The 14,600-nt window shown below is 32.5% G+C and overlaps 1 protein-coding gene across 2 annotated transcripts in view; it reads right to left on the bottom strand.

Moving 5' to 3' along the window:
• LOC106717236 overlaps positions 1-14,600 on the bottom strand; it is a 50,364-nt gene that overhangs the window by 33,342 nt on the left and 2,422 nt on the right. For both annotated transcript variants that reach the window (XM_045686278.1, XM_014510993.2), the window contains exons 2-4: positions 6,404-6,474; positions 3,109-6,113; positions 2,385-2,418 (exon numbers count right to left, since the gene is read on the bottom strand). In XM_045686278.1, coding sequence (XP_045542234.1) covers positions 2,385-2,418; positions 3,109-6,113; positions 6,404-6,421 — 3,057 coding nt within the window. In that variant the 5' untranslated portion in view covers positions 6,422-6,474. The remainder of the gene's footprint in view (positions 1-2,384; positions 2,419-3,108; positions 6,114-6,403; positions 6,475-14,600) is intronic.

The raw sequence follows: 14,600 nt of genomic DNA, 5'->3' as shown, positions 1-14,600 counted from the left end.
TTGCCAATCGATTTTCTACACACAGATAAACAAAGTACATATATTTTTTTTCTTCAATTTCTAGACATGTAAGTATAGTCGTATCAAGTCTTATTTTTATAATCATTAAATAAATGGCGAGAACAATTGCAAGTTTAAAAAAACCGTAATAAAATATACTCATAGTATTTATAATAGTATATTTTTATATATATTTCATCACATTAATCCCAATAATATTTTACTAAATCTGCAAGAGTTAATTTTTTTGTCATACAAAAACCAAATTAACGCATTGATATCTGTATATTAAAACACATGCTTACGAAAGATTACATTAAAAAAAAACAAAATTTGCTTATATTCTAAGGCCAAACTAAAAAATAATTCCAAAACATGTAGCTGAAAAAGATCACCGCTAGTTTTGTTAATTTATTGTTTTTATATTCTTTTTGTAAACACGCACCTTTATCAGTAAGCCAACATAGAAAATATTCGCGTGTGAATTGAACATAAGCTAACAGGTTTTCATTTTCTTGTGTCTAGCCAGGCTTCCTATTTTATAAGTCGGCTGAGACAGGTGCAGGCGAGAAATTAATATTAACGGTTTTCACAATGGAACAAATAAATCTTATATTTCATTGAAAATAAATAATAAATATCATTAAGGAAGCGCCACAAAAGGGTTATGAAGATATAAATATATACACCATGCAGTTATAAAAAACCTTACTTGTTGTGTTTTGTAAAACAATAAACGTTGTAGCAAGGTAAGTCATCAACATGCTCGTATATCAAAAAAGACAAATTTAAAAAACCGGCTCCGCAATGTAAGAGTAACATTTATGTATCGAATTTAAATGAAATCGTTGTTTTTTTCTCATACAAAAATACCTTAACTGAGATCAGTATACAGTCTTAAAAGCACAAATATCACTGCATTATATTTTTATGTCCCAACTTTTTGTCCGTCCGAAATTAAGACGATACACTCACGTACTGTATTCAGTACCACCCTACACTAAGCTAAAAGCATAACTGAAGAGCCTGCCGCTGCCGTGCTGCCTGTTGCAACTTGTCTCAGGTACAATTTTCCCGTCGATATTAACCGACCACAATTAAAAGCCGTATCTATCTATAATACTTCTTACTAGATGTTGATAATTGCACGTCACAGTATTATAATGAAAAGAACATTGTATCGCATTGTACACTACGGAAGAAAGAGATGATAGATTTCAAGCCTTTACAAAGAATCTACTTTATAATGAAGTTAACTAACTTCATAATAAACGTTTTAAGTTAACATTATGGAGTTAAGTTTATTACTTGTCTTACATAAACTCTAAGTTTACTGTATATTTGGCAATTTATAATATATATATTTATGTTACAATGATAACATTTTATTTTATTTTCTATAAAATTTAGTTTGATTTATATTTATGACGTCACCGTATTAAAATGTCAGCAGTGCGGTGCTTATTGCCGTCTCATTCTAACGCTCTATTCTCATAGAGGCGATATTCAAGGATACAGTGCACTCTTCAGTTCACTGCTCCCACTGCGCCTTGCGCGGAAGCCTTACGCCAACTTCGGACAAGATCGGTCACTTTTCGGACAAACATTTGAACCATTCTCGAAACATATTTATAAATGACAACTTTACAGAACACCAATTACACTACACTCGACGTTAAAACTAAGTAGTATACATTGAAATATCTAATTTCTCAAATTTAAAAAGATAGAGTTATGAAATGATTACCTTATTGGTTTTTATCTTTTAATTTAGGTAAGTTATTAATATTAAACAAGATTATATAGCTTTAAAGGAAGCTGATGATATATTCTATAAAAATATTTTTATTTCGTAATTAGCTTTTAAATGCTTTCAGAGGAATTGAAAATTTAAAAGTGCATTACTTAATTTGACGTTGAGTATAGATGTTGGTATATATTTTTAAAAGCCTAAACGATCTCAAATCGTCAGTCGATTAAATCGCCAATTGCTACTTTTTATTTGTCCGACTTCGAGGAGTTTTTACAGTGACAGCTGATGTTATTAACATCAGTGCAATTTATTTTTATGGCCAGTGTAATTGTTTGATCTTTGGTAGTTCGAAATAGGTAACCGTTTATGGTGGCTAATGAGATGTCGCTAAATAAAAGGTAGGCAAACATGTGGTTTATCGAGAATCAGTTTTTTATATAATAGTGGGTTTTGACTGTTGTATTAATAGATATTGCAGTCTCTATTTTGTTATAGTGAATGAGAGGGATGACAATATCTGTTAATACAAGTGTCCAGTGAAGTTCTACGGTTACAAACTGGCTAGTTAAATATTCTCAAGGTCGATCAAACTGGGCTTTAGTGAATGAAAACAATTTGAAGCAGTACATACCTGGTCTTCGTCCCGATAGTCCAGTATGTCGCTTCTGGAATAAAAGAAAATTTTGTTACTTTAAATATCATTTGTTATTATTATCTGTGAATGTTGTATTTAGCTTTTTTTTTGTAAATTACTTCAAATATTTTTTTGAAGTGATATTAAAAATCGAAAGATTTATAGTTTATGACATCTCCTTAGGATTTAATTATGTAACTTTTTAGCTTTTGTTTCTTATTTTATTAAAGCAATTCTTCGATGGAGAATAAAAGTTTTATTAGCTAGCTTGTGTTAGAAGATTAAACTTTAATTGTTGCAAAATTACTATCCATTAAGACTTAAAAATCCATTAACAGAATACTAGAAGTAATATCAAAGTAACAAATTTAACAAAATAAGGACACCTAAAAAGAAATTTATCATGTTTGATAAATTTCTATCAAATTATCGGTCATTTTATTTTGCGTGATTGTTATCGTTTTATCACTTGTATTACTTTTATAACAAAGACAGCAGGTGTTTCAACAAATCATTAAAATGAGGATCTAAATTAGACAGTTAGTATTTTTGTATATTTTGCCATGATATTATTTATGAGGGCAATTGTAACATTGCTTATAGACTCACGATTTCGATTATAGATTTATATCATTAAGTTGAATGTTTTGTTACGTGTAAACATTTTATTATAAGTTAGATAAAATTAATTAGAAGTAAAACAATGTCTGAAATATGTTACCTGCAAGGCAGTTTCTTTATGACTGGTAATTGAGCAGTACTGTCGTGTATGCGAACTTGTGTAGGATCAATTTCTTCGCAATCGTCATCTTCAAATGCCATATGTCCAGTCCTTCTCGCCAATATAGAGTCCATAAAAGGACTGTAAATCTGTCCAGATGTGCCCAATATATCATCTATGTCAGTAAAACGACATATGAATTTTTCAGAACATTTCTGATAAGCGGCCTGATTAGAATTTCTTCTAAAATAATGATAATTTTCATAAGGAGAAATACGACCACGATACATTTCATTTCCTTCAGGCGTTTCTAAGCCTTCAGGACTTTTTCTAACTCCCAATGGCTCATCATCGGGCAGGTGTAATGGAAACGGAGGCAAGTCCGTAGCCATGTACAGATGACCGTCTTCAGAGTCAGAACTGTCGCTCTCATGTTCAGGTGCTGGTGGTGGTAATTTTTCGATACCTTCTGGAATGTTTTTGTCACTACATAGCCACCAAGGACGTTCACCTGATTCTACATGGCGTATACGTCTCAAAGGAAAATTTCTTATATCTGAATTAGATCTACTCAAGCTATTTTGATTATCTGCTAAATTGAGATGAGAGCAACTCCCACTGTTTGGAATTCTCCAATCTTTTCGTTCGTCTGAGTCATTGCTCTTAATTTTTAAACCTTTTTCACTTTTATCGCTGTCGCTTGACGATTTTCTTGGAGGTGTCAAACGTTCAATACCTTCTGGAATATTAGCACTGCTATCTAACCACCATGGCTTTTCATCATCGCATAATAGGTACTTTTTCAACGGTTTCATAGATTCGACGCTTTCAGTAAGATTCAATTGGCAAGTTTGCTTCTCGCTTTTAAGATCTTTACCCGGATCAATTTGTCGTACCGTTTCTCGTTGGTATTTAGATGCTTTCACATCGTCTGAGTCTAGCCGCCACGTCTTATCTTGGGATTCAATCGGACGAATAGATTTCAATTTCACTACACCATCATCATTTGAAGCTATTATGTTATCAGAATTATTCTTACTTTTACTTGTTATACTATTTTCAGATGTGAAACTTGTTCTATCGTTACTTGATAAATCTGCTGTTGGGTTCTCAAGACGGCGCGAGTTTTCAAAAGAATCTTGATGTTTTAGTTTAAAAAGGTTTGTAACAGGAGCTAAAGCTCTGATTAGAAATGACTTTGCTTCTTCAGTTCCTCCTTCGTTTTTAATTGTTCGCACTGGAGATGTTTGCTTTATTAAATGCTCCTCGCACGTCGAAGTTCGAAATTCGTTACAGTTCTGTTTGTGATTACTTTCTTCCTCACTTACTGACGATTGAGTTGATAAAGTTACACTTGATTCCGGGCTATTACTTTCTCTACATTTTGATTGTGCTGACTTTAATGGACCATTTTGCAAATTAGTACTTGAAGCGGTGGTGTTCAATATTTTAGATGAAGAACTCAATCGTAGCCCTTTGTTTTTATTTGTATCATTACTTTGCTCAGAATCAGTGGAACTCGCTGATTTACTTCTCTTTTTAACAAGTTTTTTCTTGGTGTTGGAATCGGATGAAGAGTCTGTGCTTGACTTGCGAACTTTATTTTTTTTAATTTTCTGTGGTCCATCCGCCTTAGGGGCTTGGGGTGGTAAATTGCTATTTGTTAAAGTTATTTCGGAACAACAGAGTTCTGCTGGTGGAATATGATCCTGTACTTTCTTTAGTTTCAAATTAACATTTACAACTATATCTGAATGGTTACTTTCTGGTTGTGGGTTAGTAGTTTCAGTGATTTTGCTTGAGTTGGTTGTTATATCATCAGTCTTGTCTATTCTATCCGATTCAATATGTCTGTCTATATGTATCGAAATATTCGAATTTTCTTTTGATAAAGGTTCTGTACTGATTCGGTTATTTTTGTCGTAATTATTAAGTGCCGAATTTTCTCGCAAATTTGAATATTGTGTTGAATACCTACCAGCATATCCTGTATAGTTATGAGATTTTGGTGAATAATATGACCAGTTGGTAAGGCTTGTTCTACTTGTACTACCAAATCTGCTCAATCTTGTAGGATCATCTAATCTGTCAGATTGTATTTCTTTATGTACCATTTCAGGCCTCTTTTTTAAGCGGGATATAGTTTTTTCAATAGTTTTTGCTAAATCTGCTCGTCGACTCCTTACATATGCAGATGATCCCGGAGGTGTTGGTGATGTATGACGAGTGACAACATTAATAGTTTCAACCTCGTTATTGTTTTCTGATTCAGGGTCGTTCTCTTCGACATCTTTTTCTTTATTTTTTTGTGTAGTTTCTTTACCGTCTGCAATTTTTATATGTTGGGTACTTTCTGTTTTATCAGAGTCTTTAACATTTACTGGTGATACTGATGTTCTTTTTACTAGCGTAGGGCTTTTCAAGTAGCTTGTCGATAAACGACTTGCTATTGCGTATCTGTTCACAGTAACTTCTGGTTTAGTTTCAGTCCTTGTTGCAGGCCTAGTGTAACTTGAAGAACGTGGATATAATTTAAAGCTCGACAGGCTACTACTATAGCCTGCAGACTTATCAGTCTTGCTTGGAATGTCTTTGTCACGATCAGTGGAGATGGCTTCACTTTTCTTTTCTTTTAAACTTTTTGCTGTTCTTCGATCAGGGCTTATGTGCCTTGATGTTCTACTTAAACCATACTTTGCGGTTAGTGATACTGGACTAACATCTCTGGTTTTAGTGATAGTCGTTGAAGGGACCAAGTGTTTGTTTACGTCTTTTTTGTCATATTTATTTATTTTATCAGCCTTATTATAGCTTGCATAGCGACTCGCTACAGTTGAAATCGGTGTCTCTTCTCTTGCAGAGCGATCATTACATAGGACAGGGATGCTTGATGTTTTATATGATGACGTGGGACTCGTGTATTTAGCTGTAACTGTCGTTGGTCTATCTGTTGTAGAATTTGTTCTTCCGCTATCACGGTTCCGGCCATATGTTGTAGGTTCATACTGAAATGTAATTAAAATAATGTATTTTTTAACATCGTAAGGATGTTTTTTTATAAAATAATTTACCTGTGATCTAATTTAAGGAGCACTTAGAAATTTAATTGTATTCTACGATACATTATCACGCATATAGCAGCTCGCTCTATAAATAGAGCAGGAATGCGTTAATGTAGACAATACAGAGCAAGGGATTTGATTGAATACTTCGGTCTTGAATCAGACTGATTAAGAGCCTGAATATAAATTTGGAACTCAAATAAATCTTATAAAATGACGTAGATAAAACTTACGCAATTTCTGAAGGACATATTTGAAAGTTTTCATCCAGTATCCATATGCTCAACAAACGTCCGTTGATATTCTGAAAATGTTAATTATGTTTCATTAAAATGTGTTATTGTAATTTCTAACAAAACAAGTGCATATAAATATATTCAAATTAAACTACGAGTAATAAATGCGTGTTCAAAAGATTGAACTGTATTCAAGGGGAAAACTTGAATGTTTGAGACGTTTTGCAGGAAACGTTTTGACGGAAATTTCACTGAATTTCGGATCGTGGTATCGACAATTCTTTATGAAATTTTCGCAGCGCCTCTATCGGGCATAAAAGTAACTAAGAAACTGGCGAGCATAAACTTCACTTTGGCGTACGGTGAAGCAAAATCTGGCGGCTGGTCGAGCTCGAAAGTAGAATACTTTGTCTAATTGTTCGACAAAGTTCTCCGTAAGTCAAAGAGAAATTTTTGTTAAATATGTAATTAAATAATAATTCATGTTAAAACGTTTCCTGCTTGATCTTCTGTACTTTATTTGTATCTAATTTAAAAACAGTATGACTGTGATTTCTTACTAATCATCCATGTATCAATTCATTTGTTTTATCTGAAACTAGCTTTTTCCCGCGACTCCGTCCGCGCAGAATAAAAAAAAAAGAAAAAAAGAAAACGGGGTAAAAATTATCCTATGTCCGTTTCCTGGTTCTAAGCTACCTGCCCACCAATTTTCAGCTAAATCGATTCAGCCGTTCTTGAGTTATAAATAGTGTAACTAACACGACTTTCTTTTATATATATAGATAGATTACGATGGCACGAAAATGAATATTAGAAAATTATTGTTGAAAAAAGCACATAGATTTTCTTGTTCTTAAAAACTTGAAATCTATAATGAATATAAATAATAGTGCTTATAATTATGTGTGACAATTTTATATTGATAACAAGTTATTCTCAGACTATATATAACAGTATACGCTTCATTCATATAGGTATAGGACCTGCGCTCGATTAAAAAAGTTCTGGATGTTTTGCACCGTCCACTCGTTTTAACGGTAAATATAAACAGGTTTGCTATGTTTCACAAAACCTATACTAATATACAATTTATGTGTAGTTTATTTTTAATTTGTATAATTATATACATATATCAGTGGACTAGCTACTACTTCGTCGTGGTAAAAAAAAACAGTATTTATTTTTCAATGTTATCGATTAAACAAACAATATTTTCAGGTAATTCTCTTCTAGACTGTAAATTAGCCTTGATCAAAATTTTATTTAGACATCTTAACAAGCCGTGCTTATGTAACCTGGTAACAAATATCCATCCAAACTTTCGTATTTATAATACAACTAGTTTTGCCCGCGATTTTAAATAACTTAATGAGTAGCACATATGTTCTTCCAGAATATGTTTTAAATCTATGACAAATTTCAGCATGATCCGTTCAGCCGTCCTGGTGATACCCTCTAACAAACATCCATCTATCCATCCATCCATTCATCTAAACATTCACATTTATAATATTAGTACCAAGTAAGATGTTTATAAGATAATCGTCTGGGAACATAGTATTCTGTAGTTATAATTGGACATTAATCGCTTTTTTGCAAAGCAAGTTGACAACAACTATTTTACGACTGGTTTGAAAAGTGGAATTAACAAAGAGACTCTTGTGATGCCTATGATAAATGTCACATAGGTTGTCAAGGACATTTAATGATAATTTTATATTATCAAGAAGATGTTCACAGAAAATTATAAATGTTAATTGATTATTGATACAAATTAATCTCTAAATATAATGTCAGGTACCTAACTAGTGCCTAGTTTCAAATTTTAAGCTATATTTTCGAGTAGGGGATGAAAGTTTGTATTGAGATATTTTTTTTTTAGAGAGCAGTTGTACAGTACTGATGTTTTGTACAAATTCTGAATTCCTGCATCTATGTTTCTTAATGATATTAAATTTTATTCCTATGTGATTTAAATAAAATTATGCACCATCATAGTTTGTTTCAGGCATCAAAATAGAAACGATTTTAATTCAGCGTTTCCGGGCTGACCCATATTGATTGAGTCAATGGACAAAAGATTGATGGCCAAGTTTTCGTTGCTGAATATCTAATGTCAGTTTTATACAGTTCTAGTTCTTAACACAATAAACGTAAGATATAAATTTATGTGTATTAACATAGAATTATTTTGGTCCACGCTTGATGGCTGCGAGTGGGGTATAGATAAATCACTCTGACAAGTTTTTGGGTAGCTGCAGTGATTGAACTCTGCAGAACATTATCTGAAAGGCTTGTAGTTTTATGGGCCACTGACCGTTTTGACATTGTACGGGTCACGTAGATGTATGCGGTTTTAAATCTAGATCTGTCGTGGTTTTTTAATTTAAATACAAAGACGAAGAAAAAGTTGCGTTAATATGTGAATTATATATTTTTCTTCAACTTATGTAGCACATACAGTGTACAGTGTACAGGTATATGAGTAGCTGGTTGAAAATCTTCTATAATTCGGTAGGTAAAAGTAAAACTAAAACAACAATAGTTCATATAGGCCATATTAATGTAAAAAAGTGACACGTTGTAATAAAAGATCCGTTATAATTACTTCAATCAAGAGAAAATATCATCATCAGCTCACTAAACGTCTCCTCCAAGGGGCTCGGAGCCTACCCCAAGTTAGGGGTGACCACGCCCAGTGCGGGTTGGTTAACTTCATACATATCACTGAATTTGTTCTCAGATATGTGCAGGTTGCATCACGATGTTTTACATTTACCGTAAGAACGTCGGATAAATGTACATATATAAAACGAAAAATACATTGGTACATGGAGGGATTCGAACCCAGGACCTGCAGATTGCAATTCAGGTGCTTAACCCATGAGCCACGAGATCAATAACGTCTCGATAAATATAGATAAAGATGCGAGCAAAACTGTATTGAATTGATCTTTTTACGACGGAGCAGTGAGATACTATCATGGGACCGTTACACTGAATAACACAATTAAAGTATATGTTAAAACAAAATGGCGAACCGGTCGCGGTCGCTAATTACTTCATATTTCAGTGGTGAAGTAGTAATGGGCTGTATTTCTGTCCTCGTGATTTTACAGCGAGATTTTATGTTACTCTTGACAAACCTTAATGTGTACTACATGGAATAATAATTATTCGTCACAACTCTTGCGTAACCAATGAGAAAATAAAATAGATTATTTATCATTATATTGTCATTGATGATGGGAACAATATATTCCACTATATTTCATTAATAACTAGCCAAATTATTTGTTTATACACAAACATTTTTACCGATATACTAGTTACTTTTAGAGTGGTTTTTTACTTCTAATATCAAATATTACTCTCTATTCTATTTCAAATATGTATCAGACTAAAAATGTACTAAAGATTATGCAAACATATTTGATGCCAAGCTGTGCAAATGGTGCATTACGAACGCAATATCGTAACCAGTGAAAGTGAATAGTCAACTATTTAGTTGCCTTATCCAGGATCTCTGTCTACCACCATTTGTTAAATTGCTTATTTATATCAGAGACTAATTTTGTTCGTGAGAAAACATTAAGATGCTTTCGAATGTTACCGCGGCTTCCGGGACCGTGTTTTAGGAAGTGTGTGCGGTTTTAGGGTTGGCTACTTATTTAAACGATTATATTTATGCCATACTAGCTGTGCCCGAGACTGCGTCTCCGTGAAATACTGTCTTCGGATAGTATTTTAACTATTAAAACATATTAAACTTACAAAAAAATCACATAAGCCTTATATATTCCATTATATCCTTAAACTTTCGTACCGTATTTTTCATGTTTATTTTCCACCCTTGAGGGCAAATTATTTATAAACTTTGAATGGTATATTTAATTTTATCAAAACAACAGCCTAAAAGATAATTTTCAAGCATTACAACAGTAAAAATAATGATACGTCTATACAACTTTCCATCCTCCCTTACAACTTTTTTTAGCATTAAAAATTAGCCTATTTCCTATCTCAGGCTCTATAATAACTGTGTACCAAAATTAAATCAAATCAGTTCTGTAGTTTTGCCGTAAAACGACAGACTGAGTTAATTTCGCATTTATAATATTAGTAAGGATAATATAAAAGAAAACTGTTCTTGGTTATCTTTAGTGGAGTTGGTGGAGCGGGAGCTATTGATTGTGCAATAAAATACATATGCAAGGTATCAGGAATTTTTTTAGCGATGTAGATATTTTTGTAGGTAACAGTACTAATGAGGACCAACTGTACAGTTTGTCAACACTTTGCAAAAAATAGTATTTGATATTTCTTTGAAAAATAATCATTTCCAATAAAAAATCTTATTGTTTTATTTTAATGTATTAATATTTATTCATTAAAATTATTACGGTGCCAACCCTATTGGGTGCGATGTAATGATCGTATATTTATTTTGTTAGGTTTCAGAACGTGTTTGCACCCGCACTCGACTTGTATTTAAATGGATGTAATTTTTACGTGTTTGTCAATTTCGTTAATACGAAAATATCATACCGTCACATAAATCGAACACAACCAAAAAACAATCAATTTGCAAATGCAGAAATATTCTTCACGAATGATTACCTGCTGACATAGAAGATATCAAAATATGTTGTTCACTTTAATGGTCGTTTATATGCATACATCTTCAAAATATATTCCATGCATGATAATTCCGGGTGAGATCGTGGTCAAGCGCTAACTTTTCCAATATATAAAAAAAATATATATATGTTTTTCTTAAGGTGAACAAAAAAAAAAATCATAGAGTGTTAATCTCAGTACTTGCACATAAATACAATAACGGCAAAGCAAAACGAGGCTTCGGTACGATCACTAAACAATCGCAACCGATCAGTCCCAGATTTATTTCTGTCGAAAGTACATTACGAAAATAAATGGCCTACTCCCAGTTGTTTAAGTGTCAAAGACTTGGGTTCGGAACGGGTTGTTGCCTCGGGCGAAATGGGGTCGCAGTTGCTTCCCGGCTCGGGCACCGCTGCGCTGTCGTTATCCGGAGGTATTGCCAACAGATACTGTTTCTACGAAGTGTATGTGCGTATGTACGCTATAACGGACGCCATCACTAATTAGCCGGCTTTTATCGAAGCTGATGACCGAGTAATAAAGCCATCTAGGATCGTTCATGATGGCTATACAGTTTTATTAGGTAAGGCTATAAGGAGTTTTTAAGACCTGGCAATAATTCTACAAAATGAAATAACTAAGGCTTCTATTTCAAACAAAACAAATGTCCTAAGTATCCTATCAATTTGGCTCATAAACAGTTGAATTAGTATATTCAATCAGATGTTCAACTGTTATTGTGTATAGTTCCTGAAACAACAGAAGGAAAACATTGTCGTCTCTTTCATTCTGCTTGAAAAGAACAGTGATAGCAATATGTTTATACATTTCATACTAAAAGAACTCAAAGTTCAATGAGAGCGGTTTTTAATACTTCATTAACTAACTTACTTAAGTGGATACTGCTTTTAGCCAACTCCAATAATTACATTTTTGGCATTCTTTCTTGGGATGTCGCACGTTGTAAAGTTTAGTGACCGAAAAAGTCTAATTAAATGTTATAAAAACAGAATTGAAAGTCTATTTCCAGCATTCGTCCGCAACTTCAAAGTCAGAATTTAAAAAAAGTAGCCTACAATATTCCCACGTACACAACCAACCTTCCCAAAGTCCCGTCAATATCGGTTCGTTTCTGAGATTACTCGAAACTAAAGCGGTCTTGTGGGCAGAGAGACAAAAGATTACAAACTGAGATTTTCATTTTCAGAAATGCAAATACACCATGTTTACGAAATATGAAATATGTTTCTGAACAATAAATATAAAGATCTATAACAATAAAAGGTTTAAAAAGCCATTAAATACTAATAAGTTAAAATAAGAGGCTAAAATATCATCTCTAAAACACACACGATATCCGATTAGAGAAACAATCAATAAAACAAAAGCTTACAATACATCTCAAAAAATAAAACATCTCCAAAAGAATGTCATATTCAATTTAAATAGGACAAAATGGAAGCTAGTTTTTGTATTTCCTTACTTTAAAATAGCTAGATATATCCTCTAAAATAATATTGGTGCTATTATTTTAATTAGCAGAGTCAACAAGTCATCGTACCATAACCTATTTCGCTGCTTTTATGAGTCGATGTTTACAAATAACAACTCTCAAAAATACATTTAAGCTCTCACTCTTATTTGGACAGTTTTCCTATTCAAAGACAGAAGTATTTTGGGAAACGACTAAAAATATAATGGTGTTGAAAGGGATCGGTCTCTTTTTGTGTTTTGAAATACGCACTTCATTTCTCTACTTCGAATGTCTTTAGATCATTAGCTTGAACTTATTTTATTTAATTCTTAAAATTTAAAATCAATATATCTTTGTCCACTAGTTTTTAACCTACTGGATAGATTTTGATCAATCTCTTATACAAGACATCCAGAGAAGCTTTGTGACCTAAATTGCCATTGTATTGAAATAGTGTGAGTTAAGCAGGGTTGTTAATTTTTTTTTTGATTTAGTTTTGTAAGACTTTGTTCTAATCCCAAAGCTAATATCGTGTATATTATAAATAAATAAATATGTGAAGCGAAATCTATTTATCCCTTTTTGAGGAGATTATGCGAATGAGTGAACGTCAAATTAGACACAATAAAAGTTAAAAAAAAAAAACTAATTACGAATTATGGTCGAATTTAAGCCAATGACCGACCACTAGTTTAAATCCCTTCATCATTTATAAAGACAAGTACTTGATCTTAAAGTGTACACTTATTGATTTTATCATGTTATAAATTGTATATCAATTTATCAGTCAGTGGCATATTCTGGCTTTTATCAAGTGTTGCAGTTTATTCTAAACCTCATACTTATACAATGACTCACGACTACAAAAGTGGTTTCGCTTAGCGATATTCAATTTAACTTGATCAAATTTTACGATAATTTCTAATAATAGAATTTGTTGTGCAGTTAATTCAAGAGCAACGAAGATATTAAGATAGGAAAAAGGAAATGAAAGAACGATTCACAAAGAAAGTGTCAACATCCTTACAAAAATATATCGTCGTCTCCGATTTTTCAAGGAGATTGGGTGGGAAAACAATAAGTTTATTGACGATAAAGTTAACAATTTGTAAGGTAAGTATAGAAAAGATGTGAGGTAGTTAAATTACGAAAACATGAGTGATTTTGTTCGGTATTGAATGGTTTTTTTTAATTAAAATTTTACTTAGGAAGCGAAATTAATTTTAACTAACCTTATAAGTACCTACATATCGACAAGAACAATTGATTACAAGGCACGATTGTGTTTGTTCCTTGAAAAAATAACTTTAACCGAATTATATGAGGGACAAAGTATTGCACAATATACTTGAACATTATAATCGATTCAGCGAAAGGTTTATTGTTCGTTTCCCAGCCAACGAAATGATGACGGAATGTAATTGAATCTAACCAAATTCAACATACTAAGTTGGGTACATTATTTATATTTATTTTAAAACTATATGGAGTGTGATAAGGATTAAAATTTTCAATTCAGGATTGATTTTTTTTTATTTGTGTTACCTATTCCTAATGGTATAATATAGTTTAAACCCTTGAATCTCTAATAGACAAGTTAGGAAATAGGTTTTGCTATTATAAATCATCAGGCGTACAAAAACTAACGCATTCATATACCAAATTACAGTACAATAAAAACAAAGAAAACAAAAAAATTTCAATTTTGCAATTGGTAAAAATAAAGTTCATAAATAAAATGCTACTCGCGTACTGTTCGCAAAGCAGATGTGAACGTACCCTTATGTGCTGCTGTATTAGTGGTATCTCTGCGTACTGTGGCGGCGCGGGTAAAAATAACCTCGTGCGGTGCAATGGGATATCCTGACAAATTATTTTTATATATCCCCGCGTGTCTCTATATCCGTTCTTGTGAGGATCGGCTTCTTTATGAAGTGCATAGATTATTATTAAAAAATGAAGTACATTAGAACGATGTTTCTTGCACTGAACAATATATAGAAGTAGTGTGTTTGTCGAATTCATTATTTCTTTTGTTGAATTATTAACCTTTTTTGTATTAATTCGTCATAAAAGAGTTACGAAATGCGAGAA

This window comes from Papilio machaon, chromosome Z (genome assembly GCF_912999745.1).
Source record: "Papilio machaon chromosome Z, ilPapMach1.1, whole genome shotgun sequence".
NCBI classification, from domain to species: domain Eukaryota; kingdom Metazoa; phylum Arthropoda; class Insecta; order Lepidoptera; family Papilionidae; genus Papilio; species Papilio machaon.
Note: the sequence above shows the minus strand (reverse complement) of the source record. Positions and strands in the feature narration are given on the sequence as shown.